The sequence below is a fragment of the Oncorhynchus keta genome, chromosome 1 (assembly GCF_023373465.1).
Source record: "Oncorhynchus keta strain PuntledgeMale-10-30-2019 chromosome 1, Oket_V2, whole genome shotgun sequence".
Taxonomy (NCBI): Eukaryota; Metazoa; Chordata; class Actinopteri; order Salmoniformes; family Salmonidae; genus Oncorhynchus; species Oncorhynchus keta.
In genome coordinates this window covers 34,953,255-34,975,371 of record NC_068421.1, presented here as the reverse complement: position 1 = coordinate 34,975,371, position 22,117 = coordinate 34,953,255, and the positions used below count along the sequence as shown (strand labels likewise).

The following is a 22,117-nucleotide window of genomic DNA, read 5'->3' as shown; positions in this document are numbered from 1 at the left end:
TCTGCTGGCTTGACCCAACACCACAGAAAGCACTGAGCTAGGCTGAACGGCTTGCATTTTGGTGCCTTACTCAATAAAAAAAATAAACCATGTTTGTATGCTGCTTTATTAAGTCAAATATTTATATGTATATATTTTTTTACATTGTTTGCAAACTGATATGTGACACATATTAATGCCAAAATAGCATGTTTTTATATAATAATTTTTTTGCAAAAAATGTGGGGCTCAAAACAGGTGGGCCTCTGCCCCACCTGCCCTGAATGACAGGTCGCCACTGCTCTAAACCTCCCAAAAACATGTTTAATTTAAGCAATAAGGAAAGGGAAAGGGGGATACCTCGTCAGCTGTACAACTGAATGCATTCAACTGAAATGTGTCTTCCGCATTTAAACCAACCCCTCTACAATAAGCCAGAGGGGGTGTGGTATATGGCCAATATACCACGACTAAACGCTGTTCTTACGCACGACACAACGCGGCGTGCTAGGACACAGCCCTTAGCTGTGATATATTGGCCATATATCACAAACCCCGGAGGTGCCTTATTGCTATTATAAACTGGTTACCAATGTAATTAGAGAAGTAAACCCATGGTATTTGGTCTGACATACCACGGCTTTCAGCCAATCAGAATTCAGGGCTCGAACAACACAGTATATAAAGTCATACAAATGTGTTGTTTTACAGGGTCAGCCATAGTAGTAAGCTGCCCAAGGAGCAAATTACAGTTAAGTGCCTTGCTCAAGGGCACGTCGACAGATGTCACGTGGTTTATTCAAACCAGGGACTTTTCGGCGAATAGCCCAAAGCTTTAACTGCTATGCTACCTGCCGCCCACTGACCTGAAAAACAGGTGATAAGAGCAATTTAGAATTCGCTCCACCAGGTGCTTTGTGTAGGGCAGGCTACCGCCTCACTGAGGGATTTCAGACAAAACAGACCTTGAACGCGGGTATTTACACTCTATGACTCCCAGGTAAACAGTCTGTTTCAATATCTTGAGAGTTCTCCGTTTGATTTTGTTTCCAACTAATATATTACCCCACTGCTGCAAAGGAGAGCGAGATGCGTGGGCGATATAAAAGTAAGGAGAACGCGGGCAGTGAATGCATCCATGCTTTTGAGGCGAAACGGGACATTGGAAACGGGCTGTTTAGGAGTTACGACTCAGAACCTGCCAGCTACTCGGAGGGGCCAAATTCCCCAAATGGAGGTATCCTGACAAGTTTGGACGACGGGAATGGGCCTTCGACAATGAACTCGTCTTTGACAGGTCAGCACAATTTAGTGAATGCCTTCCTTGTCTAATCAAATGTCATTATCTAACCAAATATCATAATTTAAGAAGTTGACATGCATAAATGTTTTATATCACAACCTTACTGAAAATGAGAATGACCACTTTAATGCGTCAACTTGTGTTGAGTAGACTACATTAGACTAAAAGGTGCAATACAAAAGCTGTTTGGTAACACCTGACATCCCAACCTGGTCTCAGAGCATGTATATTATTCTGTACGAAATCCAAGACAGTCCATTTAGTATGATATGTTACGTTTCGTATGGCATGTATTAATTTGTGGATTTCATTTATGAATTACATTTACATTTAAGTCATTTAGCAGACACTCTTATCCAATTACAATTCGTATGATATGTTTGCAAATTTCCTAAACTTTCAAAATAGTAAGAATTACAATACGTACAATCCGTTACGAATTTGCAAGATACATGATATGTTACGAATTCCAATTTGTTGTGGCTAATGCTAATCTTAGCTAGCTGGCTAGCTAAAATGTTTAGGGTTAGGGGAAGGGCTAGCTTACATGCTAAGTAGTTGCAAAGTATATAAAAAAGTAGTAATTATTTGAAAAGTTGCTAATTACCTAAAATGCTAAAGTTGTCAGTGAGGAGATTCGAACACGCAACCTTTGGGTTGCTAGTTACCTGTCTTATGTAACTAATTTGAGTGTCGCCGAAATAAGTTTACTATGTTACGTGTAGTCTATGAGAGCAGGCTGCACATCCAGGTATAAATCTTTATAACTTGTTATAAGCATGTATGAGCTTTCATATTGTCTTACAACAGGCAAGGCTCATACTGTTGGTTGTTCATATACTGTACTGTGCAATCTATAGGATTCATACAGTACATGTGATACATTTTTGTAAATTACATTAAGTCATATTTTAGGCATTACTTTTTGGAATGAGTGATACATTTTAGGATAATATGATCATCAGATATCATGTTTCTTTTTAGGCTGTCTGAATTCACAAATCAATTGCATTCTGTTGTAATATGGTTTTATTCATCAGGTCCAAAACGCTCCAACTATGACGGTGAGAAAAGGTACCTGGGAGTCAGGGTCAAAATGCCTGTGAGAGACATGCTTAATAAGATTCGCATAGCGAAGGGAATGGACCCAAAACATATCCAGGTATGACATACTGTATATTCATGGTGGCTTAATTGCTTGGAAGATCATTTCCACATTCCCCAGTCAGATATTTTGACATATTCACAGTTTATCCTTTACGTCTTTCTACAGGGTAACTGCGGCAAGGCATTGAAAGGTTAGAAAAAAACCTCGTAAAAATTCTATTATGCTTATGTTCTTGGCCTATAACCAAGATTTAACACTTCTGGCTGTCTCCTCAAAAGTGTGTCTTGTTCTGCTCTGGAATTAGGGTTGTTTACCTTCTGCAAACATTAAGTGTCATAAAGTGCTTGGTATTGGGTAAGGCTGATCACACGCGGTTCACATTCATAAAATGTAGTCAAAACTTTACTTAAAGCCTATAGATATAATGCATAATGATGTACACATCAATTAGTAGGAAGACATACGCATATTTTACATCTTAGTATTGTTTCATAATAATACAGTATATCACAGCCAATTTGAAAAAGAGACTTGTTGGATTCTGATTTCTAACAATACAAGTTAAAACGTGTTACTGATATTTCATCATTACAATATGAACATAAATAACACAAACTGTCACAACAACAATTATGTACTATTACACAAGCATTTCTGTTGTGGGTAAGGGCATGCAACAGCAAAGATACTGTCAACTTCATGAAACCTGCTTATCAAAACTCCTTATATTCTTCACAGGAGAGAAGAAACGGGTGAATACCAATAGAGATCGCAGAAGTAGCAAGGTGAGTGATTTACAGTACATCATATGAATAAGCCGACATGTCCTTTCACCAGGTGTGCCTTGCTCTAACGTGGAGTTCTCAGCACTCAACACTGCATACTTATTATGTGTGGCCGCTGTGTTTCAGAGAAAACAACCTACAAAGAGCCTGGAGGAACTCGCCATAATAGTGGAGGTGTTGGAGGAGGATCTCAAAGCCAGCAAACCATACAGCCAGTCTAACACGTCTGAGTCACCTGATTACAGCCCAGAGCCCAACGTGCAACCATGGAATAGTCCAGAGCAACTCCAGCATAGTCACTCAATGAAGTTCAGTCAGGAAAAAAAGATGCCACAACAAGCTACAAACTACTGTATGTCAGAGCTAAAGCTATCCCGCTCTGCACACAATCACAACACTAGTGTTCCTCCGTTGAACTCCCAAGGACGGTGTATCAACGACGAATCCGACAATATGATGCCCAGTCCAGATTCATATATGACTTACTCCCCCAGCAACACCAGTGAATGTCAAGTGCCATCTCCCCAATATTCGGGCTTTGCTAGCCCCCTGTCCTCCAGCTATGAGTTAGGTCAGGATGGAGGTAGTGACTACCAGGATAGCTTTAGCCCCCAGTGCCAGGATAGCTTTAGCCCCCAGTGCCAGGATAGCTTTAGCCCCCAGTGCCAGGATAGCTTTAGCCCCCAGTGCCAGGATAGCTTTAGCCCCCAGTGCCAAGATAGCTTTAGCCCCCAGTGCCAGGATAGCTTTAGCCCCCAGTGCCAGGATAGCTTTAGCCCCCAGTGCCAGGATAGCTTTAGCCCCCAGTGCCAGGATAGCTTTAGCCCCCAGTGCCAGGATAGCTTTAGCCCCCAGTGCCAGGATGGCTTTAGCCCCCAGTGCCAGGATGGCTTTAGCCCCCAGTGCCAGGATAGCTTTAGCCCCCAGTGCCAGGATAGCTTTAGCTCATATTGGCTCAGCTACATGGGCCAGAATTGGAACAGCACAGCATACTTCTGGAACCAGCTCCAGAGGGAGGAGAGCTTACTGGCGGTGGTCTCTGACACAGAGGTTCTGGCCACAGACAGGAACGGAAGGACGTAAGTTGGAATCACAATTGATTTTTTTTTCTTCAATTTAAAGTTTTATCAAGTTTTCTTGTTTTTCAATCAACCAACAAAACACATTCCACATTCACAGATGTGACAGGCTTTAAAAAAAGAAAGTCAAAAAATAATAATACATTTGAAAAAATTAAAATACAATTAAAATGAATGATAAAGTCAAATAAAAGCATTTATTTTTCTTAATCTATATATTTTCCTTGGTACATACATACATACGTACATACATACACACACACATACGCACACGTACTCAAAAACTAAATTTAAAATAAAAACACAAAAAAACGTATAACACTTGCAGCAGCATTATCAAGGTTCAAGGTTTCAAGCATTCGCTGAGACGACGGGCCAATAATTCGATTTTAGGTTTTACAGTACCTTACACAACATGTATCTGCGCATTTCCCTAGTCACCCCGTTCACTCTGTCCAGTTTGAAATATAGTTGAAAAGTGGAGACCAGAGTCTATCAAACTTGGGCTGTCTCTTGTGGAGGTCATAAGTGAGCTTTTCAAGAGGCAGAAAGTCAACAATCTGGTCAATCCACATTTTAAATGTAGGAGGGGTATGAGAGGCCCACAATAGAATAATACATTTCTTAGAAAAGTATGTAATAGTCATAAGCAAATTTTCTCTGTCAGGATCAAGAACAAAGTCCTGCTGGGTGTTAAGAAGATAGATACACGGGGTCATATCAAACTGTACCTCTAGTATTTTCTGGCAATCTCCCTACAGCTCCAAAATACATGCATATAGGTCCCACTTTCAGAGGTACATCTTTTACAGTTAGGAGACATATCTGTTTTCATTCTATGGAGTCTCAAAGGAGTATAATAAAATTTGTACAAAAATTTGTAATTAGATTCTTTCATTTTTACACTGGTAGAGGAGCAGTATACCCTGTCGCAAAACTCCGCCCATAACTCATCTCAGATAGTCAGACCAAGGTCCCTTTCCCAGATTATTTTCAAAGGAGTAAAGGAGGAGCTTCCTTTCTCAGAAAGGAGTCTATAGATGTAAGATATTTAGCCTTTAATGGATTGTGCTGTGACAAGAAGGGTTTCAACTTCATTCAACTGAGTTCTAAGCCTCATCTTGGAGGTAAATGAGGAAATGACATGTCTAATTTGAAGATATTTTTAAAAAAAAAATGGGATCTTGGCACATCGAATTCACTGCAGAGCTCTTGGAAGGATTTCAGTGTAGTGGTTTTCTGATGAAATAGGTCTGAAAAGGTCCTGATTCCTAGAGTATGCCAAAGATTAAAGTTGGCATCCCTCAGGGCTTTTGGCAAGTCTGGGTTGCCTACTATAGGCGAGTGAGACCATATTTGGGAGGAAATGCCCAGGTATTTCTTACAGTCCCTCCACGCTAGTAGGTAGCTTAAGGGCAATGAACCACAGGATTGGGCTTCTATCTGAATCCACGTTGACTCTTGTCTGTTTGTGATCCATGTTAGCATGTTGCGGATTTGGGCAGACCAGTAGTACAATTGAAGGGAGGGAAGGGCAAGACCACCTTTAGATTCAGGTTTTGATAAAGTGGAAAACTTGATCCTAGGTTTTTTATTGCCCCATATAAATTTGGTGATGCTTTGGTTAGTTGTTTTGAAGAAGGAAACTGGGAGATAGCATGGGAGCATCTGAAATAAGTAGTTCAGTCTAGGGAGGAAATTCATACGGATTACATTCATTCTTCCTACTAAGCTAATTGGGAGGGAGATCCAGGTTTGGAGATCGTTCTTGATTCGATCCAGGAGTGGAAGATAATTTTTCTTAAAAAGGCTATTCAGATCTGGTGTTATGAAGATCCCGAGGTATTGAAACCCCTGTGTTTTCCATTGGAAAGGACAAAGTGTCTTCATAGAGCTGGTGAGTGTAATATTGAGAGGGCAGACAGTGGATTTGTTAAAATTGATCTTATAACCTGAAAACTTGCCATACTGAGCAATTGTGTCTGAAATGAGAGGGAGGGATTTCTCAGGGTGGATATGTAGAGCAAGACATCATCTGCGTAAAGCGAAATCTTGTGCTGCAGGCCGCCTGCAGAAACACCCATAATACTTGGATTGCTCCTTATCAGCTCTGCCAGAGGCTCCGCCCCCAACAAGTAGAGCAGAGGCGACAGCGAGCACCCTTGTCTTGTGCCCTGTTCCAGAGGGAATCTGTCAGAGTTCAGTCCATTAGTAGTCACCATGGCATTTGGATGAGAGTATAGTGATTTGATCCATTTAATAAAATTTGGGCCCATATTGAACTTTTCTAAGACTGAAAACAGAAAGCTCCACTCCATCCTGTCAAACGCCTTCTCAGCATCCAGTGAAGCCAGCAGGACAGGGGTCTTCTGTGCGTTTACTTGATCAATAATATCAAAAAGACGGCGAATGTTATCAGAAGAGTATCTGTCTCTAATAAATCCAGTTTGGTCTGCTTTTATTATTTTGGGAAGAAGATTGTTTAGTCTTTTGGCGAGCAATTTGGTAATTATTTTATAGTCAAAATCCAACAAGCTTATGGGCCGGAAGGACGAGCAGGATAGGGGGTCCTTGTCCTTTTTTAGCAACACTGTAATGCGAGCTGTGTGCATTGAGTCTGGGAGAACTCAGTTTTTGCAAAAATCCTCCAGCATTGGCATGAAGACAGGGCTGAGCTGGGGCCAAAAAGCTTTGTAGAACTCTCTGGGGAATCCATCTGGGCCTGGGGACTTATTAGGTGGCATGGAGGTAATTGCCTGATCTTCTTGGTCGGTCTCTGATAGTTTAGGTAGCGAGATTCCCTCTAGGAAAGAGTGGAGTTCTGCCTCCGTGTGTTTTCTCTCAGAGTTATAGAGTTATAGTTTGCAGTAAAAATCATGAAAAGTTAAATTGATCTTTTTTGGGTCATATGTGACCTCGTCCTCTGCTGTTCGGATAGCCATGATTGTACGCTCTGACCGCTCCTTTTTTAATTGGTAAGCAAGCAATCTACTGGGCCTATTGCTATACTCGTGGTATTTCTGTTTAGTAAAGAAAACGTTTTTTTTATATTCAGAGTGTAGTCCAAATTCAGTTTGGCTTTGGCTGCTTTAAGATGACTCCAGGAGGTGCTGTCTGGGGATTGTTTATGTATTTTTTCACAGCATTCCAGCTCCCTCTCAAGATCTAGCCTGTGTGCTTCCATTGCTTTTTTCTTAGAGGAAGCATATGCAATTAGATGACCTCTTAGTCACAATTGATATTTTAGCCTTTTCGTATTACTGAGCCTTGCTGAGCTGTAGCCTGGTCTTGTTAGGAATCAACCAGAGAAACTAGCACAGTGCGATCCAGGTCGGCACAATAGTGTGAAAAGGGTGCATGTGTCTGATACTGTATCAGTGCTTGCAGACAGTGCTAGTACATTGTAGATACACCAACTGTTGATTTAAATTGTATACCCCGGGAGGCTATAGCAGTATAATAGCTGTAATGTTATGGAGTTTCAGACAGAAATGTGAGATGGTATCACTCAGTTTGTCACTAAAGGCAGTGTACAGAGCCTGTATGTGACAGTATGGTGAATGGATGCTTTGTAGTAATTTAATGAGATATTTGTTGTCCTAAGATAAACAGTAACCTGTTACAGACGCATTAGTTTTCCTACAATAATTCACAAACACCCAAATTATGCCAAGACGTACTGAGGGTATCTAAATAGGCAGCAGTTAAGTGTTATTGTTGTTACGTTCCTCAGCAAGAAAACCAAAAATTGTCACTCAAACAGAAGGGGGAACTAGCAAAGAGTCATTGACGAATAGGTGGGGTTCTAGGACAACAACTGGGACCTAAAACACTCTCACTAAATTTGCCCAAGAGGCAAACAATAGAAAACCCCACACCAAACTTAAAGACAGGAAGCAAACCAAAAAGTGGAGCAAAACGAAAACATGGAAGGTCAATGTTTGTCTAGAAATCAAATGGGGAAAGCCAATTAAAGGTGTTAACCCGCCACATCTCTCAAGACAACTGGAGCACTGGGCCAGCCACTCTAAATATCACCTGGAACAGCACCGGTGAAACACCTTCCGACTGAGGAGATGGACAAGCCAGCACAGGTGTAACACATACGGACTAACGAGGTGACACCGATCGGTGTGCCCCACATGCTAACGTGCTAACGTCCAACCTCAAAATATAAATGGAAAATCCTGTAACAGTGTTCCAAAGAAATTTCCTCATAAAGTACAATACCATCATGACTCATGGGGCGTTGTCTGAAATTGCACAAAAAGTAAACAATGACTGAAAATCCATGACCAATGTTGATATAGGAGGCCAAATAGACAAATAATTGTTTGAACGGCTGACTTTAGTGACAAAAACAGCAAGAGGTATCTATCTAATATACATTTTGCTGTGAAATGTCATGTTCTTGATATAATTGATCATTTAAAAAATGTATTATTACTTTCAAGCTACCACTGATTCGAATTAGACTCGCATGAATTATCATTGGCCAGCCACAGAACAAAACAAAATTCCCACATTGTTGATATGCGATTGACATGCTGCTATGTATCATCCAGTACATTCATGTTAAAATGTAATTTAATGCATTCATGTTGTTAACCATTCAAACTCAGTGACATTTATGTGAGTACACTATAAATATGTTTATTGCTTCTTTCTTTAGAGCTCTCCACAGAGTTGTGGGTCAAGGCAAGAGGGCCCTGGGATATGTGATTGCCAAAAGGATGGCAGCTCTGAATAGGCTGGATGTCAAAGACTCAGAGGGAAAGGTAAATCAAATGAAAAATATAGCATGACTTAAATTGTTTTCTGGTTGTTCAGATTCATTCAGACGTTCAGATAACTTTGAAGCAACTGTATAGTACTGCTGAGCGATTAGTGCTTTTTGAGGTTGGTTCGGTTTCTGTTAGTTTATAAAAAAATAATCACGGTTTTCGATTTCAATGTACTTTTTTAGTTTAGACATTAAATGCACTAGGCATTATGTGGGTTGAATGCTTTAACACAGAATAAAATAATGAATAAAAGACCCATTATGGTAGTGGCTGCCCATTTACTGCTTATCACTTATTATTAACCCTCGCTTATTCACATTACTTTAATAAAATATTTGTTTTATTTGATGACTTCATTATGTAATTCCAAGTCATAATTTCATCTCTATAGAGCTGCTGTCTGACAAAATCACTTTTTTAGTATTTTTTTCAAAGTAAATAAGGCATACTGGTGAATGACTGGTGAATATCAACTATCAATCGCTTAGATCATATATTTTCAGCTAGAGATACAGTGCACTCGGAAAGTATTCAGACCCCTTGATTCAATCTACACCCTATACCCCATAATGACAAAGCTGGACAAAGATTGTTTCTTTAGTGAGTCAGATGCGAAGGATATAATGTTGCTCCCAGACAAGGCTCAAATCCCCGTCATTCACATGAAGAAAAGGAAATACTAGGTGCGCAGATCAGCGTGCCTTGTGAGAATTTGTTGCCTAGTGGTTAACCCGCCTCTACTGTCCGATCTATTAGCCAACATGCAATCACTGGAGAATAAACTGGATGAGCTCCGTTCAAGACTATCCTACCAAAAACGGTAATATCTTGTTTCACCGAGTCATGGGTTTTCCAAGCATTGGCAGGACAGAACAGCTACATCCGGTAAGACGAGGGGTGGGGGGGGTGTCTATTTGTCAATAACAGCTGGTGCGCAATGTCTAATATTAAGGTAGTCTTGAGGTATTGATTGCTTGAGGTAGAGTACCTCATGATAAGCTGAAGACCACACTATCTACCAAGAGTTTTCATCTATATTTTTCATAGCCGTCTATTTACCACCACAAACCGACTCTGGAACTAAGACTGCACTCAACGAGCTGTATAAGGCCATAAGAAAACAAGAGAATGCTCATCCAGAAGCGGCGCTCCTAGTGGCCGCGGACTTTAATGCAGGCAAACCTAAATACGTTTGACCTCATTTCTACCAGCATTTCACATGTGCAACCAGAGGGGAAACAACTCTAGACCACCTTTACTCCACACACAGAGACGTGTACAAAGCTCTCCCTCGCCCTCCATTTCGAAAATCTGACCATAATTGTATCCTCCTGATTCCTGCTTACAAGTGAAAACTAAAGCAGGAAGTACCAGTGACTCCCTCAATACTGAAGTGGTAAGATGACGCGGATGCTACGCTACAGGACTGTTTTGCTGTCACAGACTGGAAAATGTTCCGGGATTCATCCAATGGCATTGAGGAGTATACCACCTCAGTCAGCGGCTTCGTCAATAAGTGCATCGACGATGTGGTCCTCACAGTGAATGTACGTACATACCCCAACCAGAAGCAATGGATTACAGGTAACATCCGCACTGAGCTAAAAGCTAGAGCTGCCACTTTCAAGGAGCGGGACACTAATCCTCAGACAAACCATCAAAAAAGTGTCAATACAGGACTAAGATTGAATCCTACTACACAGGCTCTGATGCTCGTTGGCTGTGGCAGGGCTTGCAAACTATTACGGACTACATAGGGAAAACTAGCTGCCCAGTGACGTGAGCCTACCAGACAGGCTAAATGCCTTTTATGCTCGCTTCAAGGCAAGCAACACTGAAGCGTGCATGAGAGCACCAGCTGTTCTGGATGACTGAGTGATCACGTTCTCCGTAGCCGATGTGAGCAAGACCTTACCTGGATGTGTACTCAGAGCATGCACGGACCAACTGGCGCCACCCGTAGCACTCACGTCAGGAGTCATGAAGTGCTTTGAAAGGCTGGTCATGGCTCACATCAACACCATCATTCCGTAAACCCTAGACTCACTCCAATTTCCATACAGCCCCAACAGATTAACAGATTATGAAATCTCAGTCACACTACACACAAAAGGAATGCTGTTCATTGAGTACAGCTCAGCGTTCAACACCATAATGCCCACAGAGCTAATCACTAAGCTAAGAACCCTGGGACTAAACACTTTCCTCTGCAACTGGGTCCTGGACTTCCTGACAGGCTGCCCCCAGGTGGTAAGGGTAGGCAACAATACATCTGCCACGCTGATCCTCAACACGGGGGCCTCTCAGGAGTGTGTGCTTAGTCCCCTTCTGTACTCTCATTTCACCCACAACTCTGTGGCCAAGCATGACTCCAACACCATCATTAAGTGTGCTGACGACACAACGGTGGTAGGCCTGATCACTGACAACGATGAGATAGCCTGTAGGGAGGACAGAGACCTAGCTGTGTAGTGCCAGGACAACAAACTCTCCCTCAACGTGAGCAAGACAAAGGAGATGATTGTGGACTACAGGAGGGCCGAAAACGCACCCATTCACACCGATAGGGCTGCAGTGGAGCCGGTTCGAGAGTTTCAAGTTACTTGGTGTCCACACCACCAACAAACTATCATGGTCCAAACACACCAAGAAAGTCATAAAGAGGGAACGAGAATGCCTTTTCCCCACTCAGGAGACTGAAAAGTTTTGGCATAGATTCCCAGATCCTCAAAAGGTACTACAGCTGCACCATCGAGAGCATCCTGACCGGTTGCATCACCACCTGGTATGGCAACTGCTCGGCATCCGACCGTAAGGCACTACAGAGGGTAATGCGTACAGCCTAGTACATCACTGGGGCCAAGCATCTTGCCATCCAGAACCTAATATAATAAGCGGTGTCAGAGGAAGACCCAAAATATTGTCAAAGACTCCAGTCACCCAAGTCATAGACTGCTCTCTCTGCTACCGCACGGCAAGCGGTACTGGTACGCCAATTCTAGGTCCAAAATGCTCCTTAACAGCTGCTACCCCCAAGCCATAAGACTGCTGAGCAATTATTATTACTCTGCTGCTACTCGCTGTTTATTATTTATACATAGTCATTTTACCCCTACCTAAATGTACAAATGACCTCGACTGTTATTTTATTGTAACTTTTTATTATTATTTTTACTTTGTTTATTTTGTAAATATTTTCTTAACTGCATTGTTGCTTAAGGGCTTGTAAGTAAGTATTTCACAGTAAGGTCTTGACCTGGTGTATTTGGCGCACGTGACAAATAAAATTTGATTTGAAGGACATTTAGAAACTTGTCTGTGTGCTTAGGGTCGTTAGTCCTGTTTGAAGATGAACCTTTTCCCCAGGCTGATGTCCTGAGCGCTCTGGAGCAGGCTTTCATCAAGATCTCTCTGTACTTTGCCCCGTTCATCTTTCCCTCGATCCTGACTAGTTTCCCAGTCCCTGCCGCTGAAAAACATCCCCACAGCATAATTCTGCCACAACCATATTTCACCGTAGGGACTCTGGAGCTCTATCAGAGTGCCCATCGGGTTCTTCATCACCTCCCTGACCAAGGCCCTTCTCCCCCGATTGTTCAGTTTGTCCGGGAAACCGGCTCTAGTAAGAGTCTTGGTGGTTCCAAACTTTGTCCATTTAAAAATGCTGTAGGCCACTGTGTTCTTGGGGACCTTTGCAAAAAAATCTAATAACCTGTTTTCGCTTTGTCATTATGGGGTATTGTGTATAGATTGATGTGGAAAATGTTTTCTTTAATCCGTTTTAGAATAAGGCTGTAACATAATAAAATGTTTGAAAATGGAAGGGGTCGGAATGCATTGTACCTCTCTGTCCCTCTTGTGCGTTCTCTCTTCTTTCCGTGTCTGCTCCGAACAGACCAGACAAGCTGGCGCTCTACATCTCACAGTTCGGTCTTGATCTGATTTGTCTAACAGAAAAAAACTGAGCAAAATGGAATTCAAATAATTGAACCGACGTCGGTCAATTAGTTGTTTAATAAACTTTAATAAACATAAAATTACAGAAATGTAATCACTCAGCACCACTTATTGCTCAGCATTACTGTATGCAATCAGTGATAAAGCTCAAATAGCTTGAGCTACGTCAGGATTGCTGCCCAATCAAAACACAAGACGGTCAAAGAGTTGATTACAGGTTTGCCATGTTTGTAGTTTTCTGTCCAAATTGCGGGTGAAAATGTATTGGTTGCAGGTCGCTGTGTTTTGGGCTACTTCTAAATTGGACCGCGGTCGCCGTGGCATTACTCTTTAATATATATATATATATATATATATATATTAAACTGTAACCTGCTGCTGAGCAGGTTGTTACTGAGTGATTGAATGGTGGAGAGGGCCAGAGGGGTGTGTGTGCATTGAGAGCACTAGTGTGCTGCAGTTGAGTCAAGGAGCCAGAGCTGAATTTCGGTAGGTAGGCTATATAGATTAGTCATTATGGAGACTCCTTTTTCCATGGAACAGATTAACGTGCTAGAACTGATATAACGGTGACAAAGCAGTGGAAAATGGCTGTAGGTGAGAGATGAGAACTCTCTTGGTAGATAGCGTGGTATACAGCTCATCATGAGATACTCTACCTCAAGTGAGCAATACCTCAAGAGTTCTTTAATATTAGACATCACGCACCAGCAGTTATTGACAAGTAGAGACACACCCCTGCCCCTCGTCAGATGTAGCTACTCTGTCCTGTCGATACACGGAGAAGCCAGCCAGCTCTATATTATCAGTGTGGTCCTTCATAAAACATAAGTTATTACAGTTTTTAATATCCAGTTGGTAGGATAGTCTTAATCGTAGATCTTCCAGTTTGTTTTCCAATGATTGCACATTGGCCAAAAATACCAAGCGTAGTTGTGGTTTACCTACTTGTCAGCAAATTCTTACAAGGCACCCCGCCCTCCTCCCCCCTTTTCTCCATATTTTCTTCACGCTGAAGACGGGGATTTGTGCCTTGTCTCGACAAAGCAGTATATCCTTTGTGTCGGACTCATTAAATAAAAAATATTTTGCTGAGGTCCTAATCCAGGCACTTGTCATCTCCCGTCTGGATTACTACAACTCGCTGTTGGCTGGGCTCCCTGCCTGTGCCATTAAACCCCTACAACTCATCCAGAACGCCGCAGCCCGTCTGGTGTTCAACCTTCCCAAGTTCTCTCACGTCACTCCGCTCCTCCGCTCTCTCCACTGGCTTCCAGTTGAAGCTCGCATCCGCTACAAGACCATGGTGCTTGCCTACGGAGCTGTGAGGGGAACGGCACCTCAGTACCTCCAGGCTCTGATCAGGCCCTACACCCAAACAAGGGCACTGCGTTCATCCACCTCTGGCCTGCTCGCCTCCCTACCACTGAGGAACAGTTCCCGCTCAGCCCAGTCAAAACTGTTCGCTGCTCTGGCCCCCCAATGGTGGAACAAACTCCCTCACGACGCCAGGACAGCGGAGTCAATCACCACCTTCCGGAGACACCTGAAACCCCACCTCTTTTAGGAATACCTAGGATAGGATAAGTAATCCTTCTCACCCCCCCCCCCTAAAAGATTTAGATGCACTATTGTAAAGTGGCTGTTCCACTGGATGTCATAAGGTGAATGCACCAATTTGTAAGTCGCTCTGGATAAGAGCGTCTGCTAAATGACTTAAATGTAAATGTAATCGCTGTTCTGATGTACAGAAGCTCTTTTCGGTCTTAAGAGATAGTATCAGCAACATTATTGTGTACAAAATGAGTTGCAAAAAAAGTAAAAGAATTGCACAATTGTTTAGGAGCCCGTAAAACAGCAGCCATCCCCTTCGGCGCATTATGTATTAACCAGTTTATAATAGCAATAAGGCTCCTCGGGTTTGTGGTATATGGCCAATATACCATGGCTAAGAACAGTCCAAGGAACAGCCCTTAGCCTTGGTATATTGGCCATACACCACACCTCTTAGGGCCTTTAATCATAGCAGTCAAAACCATCTAAATCGACATCCGTTGATGGAAAATAATCTGGAGAGTTTAATAAGAGCAATTTATTTTCTCTTGCAACATTCTTAAACTTGCAAGAATTATTATTTTGATGGAAAAACGAATTTAGCTTCTTAGCCTAGAAATGACATAGATATTCCCTCTTAATTCGCTGAATAAAGGGTTTCATGGATAAATGTGGCAACTCCTCCATTGCTGAAAATAATGGGCTCGTTTTTAGGCCTTGTGGGTGGGTTTTCTGAGATCTTTGGTTTAAAATGTTTAGCTCAACCTGGCAATGCTGGTGGATTAAGCCCCTGACTTCTGTTCCCAGACTGCACTTCACCTGGCTGCCCAAAAGAACCAACACCTGATGGTGGCTGATCTGATTCACCTTGGTGCCTGTGTGAACGAGAAGGACAGGAGTGGAAAGACATGCCTGCACCTCAGTGTCGAGAATGGATACATTCGAGTTCTGGAGGTAAATATAGCCATCTGACTTGCAATACTGACAGGCCAAACCTGTTCTGTGAGCTGAGCTCTTTAAAGGATAGCTTCAAATAGTATTTGAAGTATTTTTAGGAGGTACTTTAAAGTTTCCCTTTAACGTGCTCCTGTCATGATTCATGTAATTTTACTGCATCACCTTCACAACCCAGTATGTCAGGTTTGGGTTGTCCCCTCAATTAAATCGATACCCTGAACCTCAATAAGATCTTATGGTGTCTAATAGCATACATATTTCCTCTTTTAGGTTCTGAAAAATATGATGAAAGAAGGGATTTATGTAGATGTCGAAGCTACAGATAATTATGGTATGTTTGGCTTTCTTGTTCTATTCAGAGCGTTCCATTTTTTAAAAACTCTTAATGTAAGTCTTATATTTAAAGCTGCAATATGTAACATTCTCATTGAAAGCAAGCCTAAGAAATGGTTGATCTGTTCTATGTGCTCTATTTCTGTGCTTCCCGTTCTTATGTGTAGTTTTTGCATCTTTTACTTTCGGTTTTGTAAGCCTGCTTCAAACAGCTGATAAGACAATATTTTGTGTTTGAGAATATATTTCAGAGGTTTAGATGGTACAATTTGCTTGTTTTGTCACAAACTGAAATTAAGCAAAATTATTTCAATTTTAGCAACCACGGAATGGCGGAGCGAATTCTGCATATTGGACCTTTTTAAAACGATAGTTCACTCCAAAATTAAAGTTTGTCATATGATTCAGACCTCAAAAGTACTCAAATGTCAAGATTAATCCACATCCCACGGCATTAGTTGTGCAGATTGAGCTATATGCCTCAACTACAAATGAATGGAAAAGATAAGCACAGAAAAAAATCATATTTTTATATTTTCCATTCATTTGGGACTGAGGCATATAGCTGGATCTACACAATGTCCTAGAAGATGGAATTATCTTAACAAAAGACTACTTTTGAGGTATGAAAACATTTAGTTTAGAATGAACTGTCCCTTTAGGAATGCTCATTCAATATACTACCTGAAGGGTCAACAAGGAACAGTAATGCTAGCCTATTCAGCTGGTTATATTCACATCAAAAAAGTTGATGATTTTAGATTTACAATATATACAGTGCCTTCAGAAATTATTCACCCCCCTTGACTTATTACATATTTTGTCACCCATCTACACACAATACCCTGTAATGACAAGGTGAAAATGTGTTTTTAGAATTTTTTGCAAATGAGTGAGTACATGTTAGAATGACCTTTGGCAGCAATTATAGCTGTTAAACTTTCTCTGTAAGTCTTAAGAGCTTTGCACACCTGGATTGTACAATATATATATATACCCAATGTTCTTTTCAAAATTTGTGAACTCTGTCAAATTGGTTGTTGATTTTCATGTTTTGCCATAGATTTGTCAAGCAGATTTAAATCAAAACTGTAACTCGGCCTCTCAGGAGCATTCACTGTCTCTGAAATCCCTGAGCAGTTTCATTCTTCTCCGGACAACAGAGTTAGGAAGGACGCCTGTGTCTTTGTAGTGACTGGGTTTATTGATACACCATCCAAAGTGTAATTAATAACTTAATAATAATGTCTGCTTTTTGTTTATTTTTACCCATCTACCAAAAGATGCCCTTCTTTGCGAGGTATTGGAAAACCTCCCTCAAGACATTTTAGCTTTCAATTTGTAAATAATTATCAAAAATATCCCCAAATATTGTTCCACTTTGACTTTATGGGGTATTGTGAGTAGGCCAGTCACAAACAATCTCAATTTAATACATTTAGAATTCAGGCTGTAAAATGTGGAATAAGTCAAGTGGTGTGAATACTTTCTGAAGACACTGTACATTGAAAAATGCACGACCACAATGTCATTGTCATAACCCATGTTTCATACAGTGATAAATTCCCCTTTGCCTTACATACTTTGATAGGTTTTGGGTGGTTGGTCTTATTCTACAATGCCTCATGTCTGTGCTTGGTGTGTATTGCGGTCAGGACTCAGTGTGTTTCAGTGTGCAGTTGTGGCTCTGAACGTCACCGTGCGAGAGCTGGAGAGAAGTGTGGCACCTAGTCAGATGAGACTCCACACACTGCGCAAGGAGCAGATGATGGAGACACTGGGGTGTCTGCTGCAAATGGGAAGCTACCATCACACTCTGGTCAGAGTCTCCCTATATAATATAGGCGGCTAAAGTTTTCCATTTGGAAGTCATAATGTGTTTAAGTTACTAAGCTAAGAATGTGTTAAGTTTGAACGAATCCACACAAATATACAGATACTGGAGTACTTCAATAACCATTCATTCTCTGTTTGCTTGACAGAGTTAAGCGTTGAAGTACAGGAGATTAAAATGCTGTCAACAACTCTCCCTTAGGATAATCAATCAAATGTATTTATAAAGCCCTTTTACATCAGCTGATGTCACAAAGTGCTATACAGAAACCCAGACTAAAACCCCAAAGAGAACGGTGGCTAGTAAAAACTCCCTAGAAAGGCAGGAACCTAGGAAGAAACCTAGAGAGGAACCAGGCTCTGAGGGGTGGCCAGTCCTCTTCTGGCTGTGCCGGGTGGAGATTATAACAGAACATGGCCAAGATGTTCAAATGTTTATAAATGACCAGCATGGTCAAATAATAATAATCACAGTGATTGTAGAGGGTGCAACTGGTCAGCACCTCAGGAGTAAATGTCAGTTGGCTTTTCATAGCCGATCGTTCAGAGTTAGAGACAGCAGGTGGGGGGAGAATGCAAATAAAGTGGAAGCAAAATGGAGTCCTACAAGTTCATGCAAGGAGTGGTCTCCCGACCCAGTAACTTGAGCTACTTAACTTGTTCAGTATTTTTCATATGATTTCCAAGGGGGGTTATAGACAAGAGTCCTTATTTATAGTACTGTACATTTTAGTTTTTCTTTGTTTTATTGCACACACAAATGTAAATGTCATTTCTTGCTGTACTAAAATAATTGTGTTTTTGATGTATCAAACACATTTTGATTTGGTTACAGTTTGATTTAAAAGGATCCTCCATGAAATGAATAGTTTCCAGAATCTATTAGATTTATGGTTCTAATTTGGTGTTTGTCTCTTTCTTAGGGGAACTACGTGACTTAGATGGTGTCCATCCACAGCTGTTCCTTATGACATTATGTGTGCATCTGCCAAGCAAGGCATGCCAGAGAACTGACAGTTAATGTTTCTGAGTTGTTACAAGCTTGAACTTGTCTTGGAGAAAGGCCAATGTGGTTTAGAAAGCCTTTAATAACCTATCTCTTTGTTACGTGGCTTTAAAGTGAGAGGCTTTCTTCAAGGCAAGGTACAAGTCTTATGTAAAGCATCCAAGGTTTTATGTTAGCTGAAACACAATTGTAAATTGAGTGTTTTTGTGGCTTGCGTTAAGACTTTGGTTGCACATTGGCTGGTTTCTGTGAAACTTCCACTGTTTGTTACATTAAAGTAGCAAAATGTTAATGCAAGTTAAGCTCAATTTTATTTGGTGAATGTGTTATTGGTGTTGTATGTAATACAACAAGGGAGTCAAATTCTTTCATACTCACATCTTGGAGGGAAAGTGATAATGTTCAAAGCAGCTAGTTTGGCCGGAAAGTTGCCAACATGTTGTTCCACGGTTGAAAAGTTTATTATACGTCTGTATGGGTGTGTGCATCTGTGTGTGTATTTTTATTCTGTAATGAATACCAGGGTTATCAACAATATTCTTATGTGTATAGGCCTATATGTTGAATGTATGTTAAAGGTGAAATCCATAAGTTGGTCTCAGCCGATGGAGAGGGTCATTGTAAGTGCAAAACAAAAGAAGTAGGGGAACAGGCACATTCATTGGCTTAAATCCAACCACATTGTACTTTGTGACATTTCCACAGGAGACAAAGAATTTGTAATTTTACTGCTTTGTTATACATTTTTGTCTGGTGTCGCGTTATATTACCAAGATGGTCATCTTGTACCAGACACATTCAAGGCTTGTGATAATGTGTGTGGTTACAGGTTTTTAAAATTGTAGTGAAGTGTCATTTACAAGAAATATATATATATATATCTTAAAGACATTCACAAAATATAATTTACTATGAAGCAAAAAGGTTGCTCTTTATTTCACACAGTATGTCGGCATTGCTCTTTTTGTATTGTTGACAGTACATTCAGAGGGCGGTCAGGTGAACTGGTCCACTAGTACAACCATGAATCTCTGATCTTTGTTGTTTTTATGGTAGCGCTTGGGTGTTAACCCTGAATTCTTTGACTAAATCCTTTGGCATTTTATAATCCCATTAATATGCAGGCTGTGTATCGCATACTTTCGATACGATAGCATTTTATTAGTCCCTGAAAGGACCTAATTTCTTCACTTAAAAATATTTGGTGGTTTGCATGGTGTTGTTTTTGTAAGTAATGATTGTGATGTAGCTGGCTTCATTTCAGCTCCAACTATTTAAAGCAGTTTTTATGTGCACTTTTTTTCTTATAGTTGTAATGGTATAGTTGTTAGTCATTTTTATTACACATATAGTAGTATGTAGTTGTAGTGGTGTAGTAATTGTATTTGACATGCATTTTTGTTCAAGTTTTATGGTAGGACGAGTAGTAATTGTAGTGTTGTGTGGCTGCAGTAGCAATGTAGCTAGCTGTGGCTGCAACAGCAATCATAGGAGTTGTGGTAGAAGTAGTGAAAGATGTGGCGCAAAGAGAGTAGGAGCAGTACTGGCTGGTACTTTTAGTAGGAGTTGTATGGCCTTGGTTCACAGCACTCATATGAAGTTCATGAAAACCCTTTATTTTTTTCTATTATGGTTTTGTTATTGTTTCGTACATGTAGCGCTTTAACAGGGGCTGAATTGGGACTATGTAGGTGGTGGAAATGTCCCTGATTTCTATGGAATATATTCAATTTCGACTCTATCCTGTCTACTAACATTTGGTGATAGAGCTCAACAATCTCCAATTCAACCCCTGGCATGAATATACAGATGTAGGATCTTAATTTGACCCAGTTTGCTACAGAAGGAAAATAGTCCTGCATCAACAGGAAATGGGAATTATGATGTGGATTATAATTAATGGAAATGTATGAAGGGATACATTATTTATAAGGAAAAATGTCAAAGTATAAAGAACAAACTTCAGAATCATTTTTAAACCTAAATAAACGACACAATTTACAAATGAAGATCCTACACCTGTAAAGTAACTATTTTATCCCACTATAAAGGGAATATTATCTGTAATCTGGTGTTTGGTATGTAATGTTTTATATATATTTGTATACATTGATCAATATAATGGAAACATGTTTTTTTGAATGAGATATATGCACAACTCAGATCTTTGGAATTGATTGGAGATTTTCAAACTGAAATAATCAAGATTAACACACAGATCTCGGGTTAGAATTCAGCCAACCTCGTCCCCAGGCTCCGGGTCAACAGAGAGAGCGGGCTGGTGATGAGAATAGGATTCAGTAACAATAGTCAGGCTAAAATAGCCATCCATGTTCATTATTTGTGTGCAGTTCTAATTTAGACTGGTTGTCTTGAGGCTTTGTTGATCAACGAATAAGCTGGAAACTGATAGGAATGCAAGCAGCTATACATTTGTTTTCATCTTGCTGGAGGAGGGTTGTTGAACAAATGATAGGCTGTCACTCACATCTTTGGGTTTAGTGATGCCTGAGTGTATAAGATGTTTCTGGTGGTGCACTGTTCCTGAATGGCAACATAGCTTGTGCACAGCCCCTTTATTAAGTTGATTCATGTATACCACTTTCCCATGACCTTTATTAAAGATTAAAAGGAATTTTACCTGAGGCCTTCGCCTTGTTTCAATCTCATTAGTGTTCCAACATGATCTCGCAAGCTTACATTTTCATTCACGCAACCTGGTCTCAGAATGTCTTATGATTCTGTATGTAGTATGAAATGTTAGGTTTGGTATGTATTGATATGTTGATCTCAGTCACCCATTTCGAATGACATTACAATTCATATTATATGTTACAAATTTGCAAAACGTACAATACGAAACTAACAAGTGTCTCGGATTTATTGACCGAATGATATGAAATGCTCTGAGACCAGGTTGTAACCAGGTGCCTTGACATTATTCACAATGCAGCTGACTAAAGGCACTTAAATAGGTCCAGTATCACCTGTAGGTTTTGTCAGAGCATGTCAGGCTCCCAAGTAGCACAGTGCAAGAGGTGTCACTACAGACCCCCTGGTTCAAATCACAACCGGCTGTGATTGGGAATCCCATAGTGGGATGTGTAGGCTGTCATTGTTAATAATAATAATTTCTTAACTGACTTTCCCAGTTAAATAAATGTTAATAACACATATCTGTACCAGAATAGCTGCATAAACTCAATGCAGTCATCTGGGAATTAGACTCCTAATAATTTCTATTGTATGTCTACCACCTTAAATCTGAAAAATATATTCTCTGGAATATGACTTGTTCATAATCATCATTATGAAATCCCCTCTTAATAAAGAGAATTTTGCCAATGTTAGTCACCGCTTTTCTAAGGATATGATAGACCTAAAGGCAAGGCCTGCCAACAAACAAATGAACAGCTGTCAGAGAGTTGATCTATGCTGT

General features: G+C 40.7%; 1 protein-coding gene across 4 annotated transcripts; it reads left to right on the top strand.

Annotated features, from left to right (window-relative positions):
* Window positions 1-701: 701 nt before the first annotated feature.
* zgc:113279 (uncharacterized protein LOC553749 homolog) lies at window positions 702-21,323 on the top strand. Of its 4 annotated transcripts, XM_052523025.1 has the most exons (10): window positions 702-1,276; window positions 2,323-2,444; window positions 2,556-2,580; window positions 3,129-3,175; window positions 3,302-4,254; window positions 8,927-9,032; window positions 15,357-15,503; window positions 15,777-15,837; window positions 17,495-17,658; window positions 18,596-21,323. In XM_052523025.1, exons 1-10 carry the CDS (start codon window positions 1,069-1,071, stop codon window positions 18,611-18,613), a joined length of 1,851 nt encoding a protein of 616 aa, XP_052378985.1. In that variant the 5' UTR covers window positions 702-1,068; the 3' UTR covers window positions 18,614-21,323. The 4 variants fall into 4 exon arrangements, with proteins under 4 accessions (XP_052378985.1, XP_035613744.2, XP_052378979.1 ...); XM_035757851.2 differs by having other exon boundaries at window positions 17,495-21,323; XM_052523019.1 differs by lacking the exon at window positions 18,596-21,323 and having other exon boundaries at window positions 702-979; window positions 1,060-1,276; window positions 15,777-17,638.
* The last annotated feature ends 794 nt before the right edge of the window (window positions 21,324-22,117 follow it).